Source organism: Hipposideros armiger, unplaced genomic scaffold, assembly GCF_001890085.2.
Source record: "Hipposideros armiger isolate ML-2016 unplaced genomic scaffold, ASM189008v1 scaffold_288, whole genome shotgun sequence".
In the NCBI taxonomy this organism is placed as follows: Eukaryota; Metazoa; Chordata; class Mammalia; order Chiroptera; family Hipposideridae; genus Hipposideros; species Hipposideros armiger.
In genome coordinates, this window is record NW_017731638.1 from 1,788,747 (window position 1) to 1,796,267 (window position 7,521).

General features: G+C 56.3%; 1 protein-coding gene across 1 annotated transcript in view; it reads right to left on the reverse strand.

Annotated features, from left to right (window-relative positions):
* Positions 1–6: 6 nt before the first annotated feature.
* Positions 7–7,521, reverse strand: part of TRAM2 (translocation associated membrane protein 2) — an 83,738-nt gene continuing 76,223 nt past the window's right edge. The window contains exons 6-10 of the mRNA XM_019658730.1: positions 6,881–7,048; positions 3,998–4,102; positions 3,541–3,684; positions 2,496–2,659; positions 7–1,259 (exon numbers count right to left, since the gene is read on the reverse strand). Of these exons, the coding sequence (XP_019514275.1) occupies positions 1,186–1,259; positions 2,496–2,659; positions 3,541–3,684; positions 3,998–4,102; positions 6,881–7,048 (655 nt within the window). The 3' untranslated portion in view covers positions 7–1,185. The remainder of the gene's footprint in view (positions 1,260–2,495; positions 2,660–3,540; positions 3,685–3,997; positions 4,103–6,880; positions 7,049–7,521) is intronic.

Genomic DNA, 7,521 nt, shown 5'->3' on the forward strand with positions numbered 1-7,521 from the left:
GCCAGAGAGAGTGGCCCAGGTGACCCTCCCTGGGGCCGCAGGCGACAGCGGGGGCTTGGTGTTCCTGCAGCTTGAAGGATGAGGTCAGGCAGCAGGGCTAGCCCCTCACAGGGCTGCCTGCCCGGGTCTGGGGTTTAGACCAGCGTATGTATGCCCACTGATCTGGTCACTGCTGTCGGATTTGGTTTTGAATGCTGGTGAACGGTTGAAAAAAAAGCAAGTGCAGCAGGGGCTGCTGAAGAAAGGCCTGGGTCAACTCCTCCATCATGTCTGCCGCTGTTACCTCTCCAGAACAGCCTGCTGCTCAGTACGCTTAGCTCTTGCCCGAGAGAGTGAGGTGCCTAGTTCCTCCTTCAGCACTTCCCCAGCAGAGTGAGGGAAGGCTGGTTTCCAATCCAGGACCAGCCACTGGCAGGCTGTCTCGAGTCACGGCGCCCAACACACTTGACACCGTTGTTCTGGACCGAGTCGTCAGGTCCCAAAGCCAAGTGCCTTGGCATTTACAACTAGCAGTGGCACTGCAGGGCCTTGAGATGGGGCGTGCAGAACTGGAATCATACATCTCGTCAGTTAATCAGCACCTAGGAGATGATGATCCGAGAGGGCCGGTCTCCTCCTCCTGCTCATCCACACGGGGCTCCCCAGGGGGACCTGCTCCTGGCCCCAGGCGGAGGCTCCTGGGCACGAACGAGGCTTCTAGACTTTGACAGGTCCTGGGGACGGACCCTGGGTGCCAGATGGCCAGGACCGCAATCTTAGCTCCCTCTCATTGTAAAAATCAAGACACAGAAAAATTGCACAATATGGTAAAAGAAGTAAAAAGAGAAAGAAGCAGTCGTGAAGGAAGAGAAATGAAGAGGCCAGCAGAAAGATAACCACGAGAACCTGTGCTTCTAGAAAACCCAACACAGGACAGAGGTGAGGACATGAGGTGGCTTGAGGGAGAGAAAGAGGAAGATTTTTGGTTTTATTGAGCATGGTTTATGGAAGAAGAAGAACAAGAACAAGAACAAGAAGAAGAAGAGAAAGCCAAGAAGTAAGAAGGGAAAAGCCCCGTTTAAAGACAGGTTCCTGCTGTTTGAGGTGGCGCGTCACGAGCAGGAAGGGGGAGGCAGTGACAGAAGCCTGGGTTCCCCTGTGCCCCGCGGCCCCCACAAGAGGATTTCTGTTCTCAGCACTTTGGCCTTAAGGAGACTTGAGTTTCTTAGTCCGTGGGGAGGTTCCATTCTCTGCTTTCACCACTCCATTTTCATGGTAACCTAGGAAGTGAAGGGAGACAGACATGGTGTTTCTCCTGGTAGGGGAGCAGGCGAGGGAAGTGGGGGCCCAGGCAGCCTGGCTGCTGCACACAGGCAAGCCGAGGGGACCCCGGGCTGCAGCTTCCCACAGCAAATGGAAACCAGCAGACCGCTCCTGGAGGCTTCTGCTTTCCACAGGGTCTTGCTACCAGTGGCTCCGCTTGCAGTGGTTGGTCTCTGACTATCTTTTAGCAGGAGGGCACTGGGATGACACACAGTAACCCAGGAGCAGGCAGAGGCCTGCCTGCCCAGGCCTGAGGCTGGGGCCAGATCCTCGCTGAAATCACTCAGCCGCTGCCAATGGCTTCAGTGTCTCTCAGGCCCCCTGCAGGGCACCTGCCCATTTCAGCAATAACTCCCAGGAAGGTGAGGACAGAAGGGAGGAGGGAGAGAGGCTGTAGGGACAAGGCTTTACTCAGATGCCTGGCACTCCTCTGGCAGAAAAAAAAAAAATCTATTGTTGTCAAAAACACATCCATGTGCTTGCGCCAAGTCAAAGCCTCACACCCCATACCCACCCATGCTAGGCCTGACTGCGTCACACCCAGCCATGCACGTGTCTGGTTCTAGCACACATGAGCCCTTGCCAAGCAGGCCACACCTGGAGAGAGGCAGGAGAGTCAGAAAATAGATTCTAGTGCAGACGGGCCCCCAGGCTGGACAGAAAGTGCAGGGCTGGCAGGGCCCCGGGACCCAGAGGGGGGCAGGTGGTTACTGGAGTGTGGCAGGGGCCAAGGAGAAGTGGGTGTTCCACCCCTGCTGCCCACCTAGCACTGTGTCATCTTGAGTCATTCTTGAAGGCAGAAGAGGAGCCAGCAGCCCAGGAGGCAGAGGCAGGCCAAGATATAGAGCAGAGGGCAGGTGAGGACAGAGTGGCCGTGCCGCCCAGAGAGCAGGCACAGAACTTGGCTGGGGCCCAGAAGCCACCCTGAGGACACACTTCCTGCCAGAGCTCTCCACCCAGCCACTGCCCTACCCCACCATTGCCAGAAGGGCTCCCCACCCACAGCCTGTCCTTGGCCCACACCCAGCCACGTGCCAGTCAGGCCCTGGCAGGAACCAAGGAGCCCCAGGCCCAGGAGAAGGAGTCCAGACGCAGGGCTGCAGGATGGGTCTGGGTAGAGCCCAAGGAGCCGGACCCTGGCTCCTTCCCACCCACCCCGCTCAGAAGTCACCCCTGCCTGCCCTGGCGCTCACCAGATTCCCTCTTGATGAGCCTGGCTGGTAGTCTGGGGGCAGGTGGGACTCGCCGCTTGGCGCTCTGCTCATTCCAGTATTCCCGCCAGTGCCGCAGCTGGGAGTGGATGAAGCGCCACATGAGCCAGGCCTGGGCAGCGCACACCAGCAGCAGCATGCAGAGCCTGCAAAGGGGTAGCGCAGGGGTCCTCAGCAAGGCTCCGGCCCGCACGCCCAGGGCAGGGGCGGAGAGGAGGTCAGGAGCCCAGCTGCTCCCATGGCCCATCACCCTGGGCCCCGGCACGCCCCCCTCCCACACCACCAGGAAGAGCACAGGGCTCAGTGCCAGCCATTGCTCTAGCACGCCTCAGGGCTGGTGATGGACAGATGGTGAGGGCTAGGGAGCCCAGGAAGGTGGCAGTGACAGGCGCATGTCCAGTTCCATAGTCATAATGCCCCGATGCCTGGAATGGGACCCATGGTGTGTCCCTTTTGTACCCACACCACTGAACACGGCTCATGTCAGCTCCACATATGCTGGAAGAATTCAAGTGAACTGATTTATGATATAGCAGAAATAGCTCTAGAGTGGCCTCTCATCCGGCATGTCACTGAAAAAGCTGAGCAACCCTAGACAAATCAGACAACCTTCCAGGGCCGAGAGTCTCATGGAAACGCAGTGGCTTCCTCACTGCTGTGGGAGGCCGCTGGCCAAGCTGTAAAGAGTCCAAGCGTGGCTGTAACGATCACTGAGGGGCTGGGTGTGAGACCCACTGTGCACCCTGAAGTGCTGGGCAAAGGTGAGGGGACTCCCATGTGGCCTGAGGCCTGACTAGTCTGAGCAGGCGAGGGCTGCGAAGTGAAGACGGTTTTGATAGAAGCAGGAGGCTGGAGTCTCTTCTCCCCTCAGGCCTAATGTCTAGAGGTTTCTAGCTAACCATCCCTACATGGGAGACTCAGGGGTCTGCTGCCTCCTGACCTTCTGCAGAAATGTGCCAAGTTCAGGAGGCTCTCGGCCGCGCTCAGAGAGCCCTGGTTGACCCCCTTGGGCTTCTGCCCAACTCACCTGCAAAATAAGGTGTTGAAGTTCCCTTTCTCGGGGTCAAAAGCCTGGTTTTCCATGCGAGCAAGTCCAAAGCCAATGGCCAGCACGGCAAGGGTGAGGATGAAGAGGCGGGTGACCCCAAATACAGCAGCCCAGGCATTAAACCTGCTCGTGGAGGCAGAAAAGGGACGTCAGCCTTTAGGGCCCATGCAGGAGGGAGCCTTCACCCCCTTCTCCAGAAGTGACCCCAGGTGGGTAGAAGGTTCATGAGTGGCTGAGTAGGGTGCTTGAGGGATGAGATAGCTAGGATAAGATACCCCACGGGGAAAAAAAACCCACTAAAAAGAACCTCGGGGTGCTGCCTGCAGGTAAAGGGGCAGTGGGCACCCAGGGCAGGACCCTCCCATCAGCCAGGCCTCAGAGGCGGCCCTGCCCACTTCACCTCTGAGCAGGCCAGATGCCCAGCCTCGCCACTTACAGCTTCTCGTTGTTCTCATCTGCAAAGTAGAAGAGTCGGGCCATGTGGAAGAGGAACTCGGTCGAGTACTGCAGCAGCAGCAAGATGAGGCCGAGGCGGCTCAGGCTGGGGAGAAACAGACGAGCCTCAGTCCCCCCACGAGGCCACAGACAGCAGAGGCCAGGGGCCCAACGCCCCAAGCTCTGCTCTCCACTTTACTTCCTCCACCTTCCCTGGCTGGCCCTACCTCATCCTTTCGGATTCAGTTCTGCTGTCACACCTTTAAGAATTTTTCCTAGTATTGACCCCTCTGGCCTTCTGCCTATCCTGCCTGGGTCAGGCACCCTTACCAGCTCCCACAGTGACCCTGACAGCCTCAGGGTGATCTCTTCACAGCACTTGTCACCTGGCCAGAGACCAAGCCCATAAAAGGTGCTCAGAACAAGTGGCTAAGCTTTGCAGGTAGAAAGGTGAGGGCTTCCCACAGTCTGACTGTTCTCATTATCCAAGTCTTCACAGCTAAGAGGTACGTGAAGCAACACTCAACATAACACAAAAGCCTGTGCTAGGGAACTGGCCTCTTAAAATATCAGCACCCACTCAGACATGCCCCTCTGCTCAATTCCAGGCATGATGTTGTTACTGACTTTCTTAGGCAGATGGTCAGCTGTCGTTCAAACAAATGCAAAATGAAATTACAGATCCCGCTGAGCACGCAGGGCTTCAGGGTCACTGTGGTGATGTGGGAACACTCCCACGGCCGTGATAGACAAGGATCCGGCCAATTCCACCCAGTGAGACCAAAGAAGTGCAGAATCCATCAGGATGGTCACTGGATCCTGAGAAAGGTCAACAGAAGGACATGCCAACTACCCGATGTCTTCACATGGCCTGGAAAGTCCAACTCGGTCTTGCCCATGACCTCATCCAAACCTCACTTGTGTACTCCAGCCACACTGGGCTGTATGGCCACTCCCACCTCGGGGCTTTGCACCTGCTGTTCCCTCTGCCTCAAAGACCTCCACGTACCTGGCTCTTGTCACTTATGCCTCAGCCTGAGTCACCTCCTCAGAGAGGCCTTCCCTCACCACAGCAAAGGCGCCAAGTACACAAGTCATTCCGTTCCACTGCCCTGCTTTATTTTCTTCGCTGCACTTCCCACCACTTACTTATTTCCTTGTTTGTGGTCTGCCTCCCGTGAGAGCAGCCACCCCAGGAAAGCAAGGCCTGTCTGCCTTTGCCCAGATGTAACTGCAGCTCCTAACGCAGCGCTGGGCCCCGTGGGCGGGCCCAGTCTGTGTTGAGTGAGTGAAGGCCTCCGAAAGCCAAGCTCTTCACCAAAATGAGAGCTCACATCATTCGGCCTTCCAAAAGTCTGTCTTCCTTGGGGAATCCTGCAGCCAAGGGCTTCTCCTTTCCCCCACACTCATCTCTGAAAACTGGAACAAGAACGGAGGGGAAAGGAGGTCACGCTCCCTAAATGAGCACGGAGAGGCGACTGCCCCTTGACACGGTGCCAGACTCACTAGGAACGGGACGGCTGTGATTTTTGGCAGATCTGCCGCTCCCAGCCCTCTGAGTCCTAGTCTCATTCCAAAATAAGAATTCACAGGACTCAGCCCAAACAGGATCAGACACCTGCCCTTCTCTTTCTCTGGGACGTGTCAGATGTGGAGAAAGACGGAACTTGGAACATCTCACATCTTTGGGAGGAAGAAGTGGTGATACGGCAGGGAACCAACAGCAGCAGTAAGCTCTCCTTCTACATGGTCCTGCCCGATCACACTGCTGGGGTGACGGCGCAGACGAGCTCCCTCAGAGCCCTTCCACACGTGACACATGAGCATCCAAGACTACAGCAGAGCTGGCACCACCACACAGCCTTCCCCCCTTAAGGGCCCTGCAGGAATCGACATGGTTCTAGGCCTCCAAGGACAGGAGAGCAGATTTGAGAGCTGCCTTCCTCCTGTCTCCATTACCCCGAGTCCATCATTGTCACAGGATGCCTGCTATGAGGCCCCAAGACCTCCAGGCTCCTTAGCAGAAAGTCACCCATCACACGTTCTCCAAAGGCCGGCCTAGAAAAAGCACAGGGTGTTCTCCTATACTGCACTGATAACGCTCAAGAAAAACCCAAAATAGAGATGACATGTCCTATTCATCAATGTGCATCTTTTCATAAAAGAAGACACTCTAGGCCAAACACCATAGCACGTTTTTCGAATTCGGAACAACCAAGCAGGAACTACTCTACCATTCATTACAAGTCAAAGGAAAGGGGGTCCCAGGGCTGTGAGCTCTGACAGCTTGAGCTGGTCGCCTGAGGGAGGAGCCCAGCTTCAGGGCGCCTTCCACCTGCAAAGCCACAGACCAAGTGCCAACATCCCTCAGAAGCCTTCCCTGGCCGTCTCGGGTTGAGGCAGTCACTCTTCTGGGTCCCCCTGGCAGATGACACAGGTCATAGTATAGAGCTTATCACTCTACACGGTCCTCCTACTACATCTCTAACTGTTTCTCCTGCTAGACCAGCGCTTCTCAACCTCTCACAGGGGTCACCTAAGACCAGCAGAAAACACATATTTTCGATGGTCTTAGGAACCGAGACACCGCTCCTCTGTCCGTCTCCAGGCCCACATGCAGATACGCCCACATCCGAGTTCCCGGCGACCCCTGTGAAAGGGTTGTTCGACCCCCAAAAGGGTCGCGACCCACAGGTTGAGAACCGCTGTACTAGACTGAGAATGACCCACTGAAGATAAAGGAATTCTCTATCAGCCACCTGTGTATTCCCAGGTCTCAGCCTGGTGCTCGGCACACAGAAGGAGTCTAATAAATGCCTGCTAATTGAATGAATGTCTGGGGAGATGCATGGACAGAGAGTGAAGAGATGTGGGTCTCACTCACTTCAGGAGGTACGCTCCGGCTATGTGGACCAGGTACAGACAAATGTACTGGAGCTGGCGGGGAATTTCCTCCTGCAAACCAGAGAAGCAGTCCATGAATGTGCTGTTCCCTAACGAAAGGGGCAGGAACCGAGGGGACGTGTGGAGGAGCGAGGGTGGGCCAGGCCACCTCCCCCACGGCCCCAGGGCTCAGCCACGGCCCCTTTGACACAGATGGTCTAGGTCACGCCAGAGGCCTGCGCACCAGGCTGCTGAAAAGTCTGAGGGTGAGGCAGCAGTTTCGGGTCCACGGTCAGAGGGCGGGGTTGGGTTGAGAAAGAAGGGACAGGGACTGGGGAACAGGGCTTTTGGAAATAATTCACAGGGAAGCTATTTTAAAAAAAAGAACTGTGGAAAAGGCAAAAAACTTTTCCATCCACCACCATCTAGGAGATAAGAGGTTTCCCTCAAAGCCACATACATGTCTAGCGTGGGAGGCCGGCAAGACATGCGCCGGCGGCTTCTTCTCATGGAGGTCTTCCTGGTGACTTCCACAGGGGCTGAGCGCTTTACGCAACCCACCCACACATCCCCCTCACCACCCAATGCTCTGTGCTTCCAGAGGAAGGGACAGGGGACCACTGGGGACAGTAGGAGAGGAGG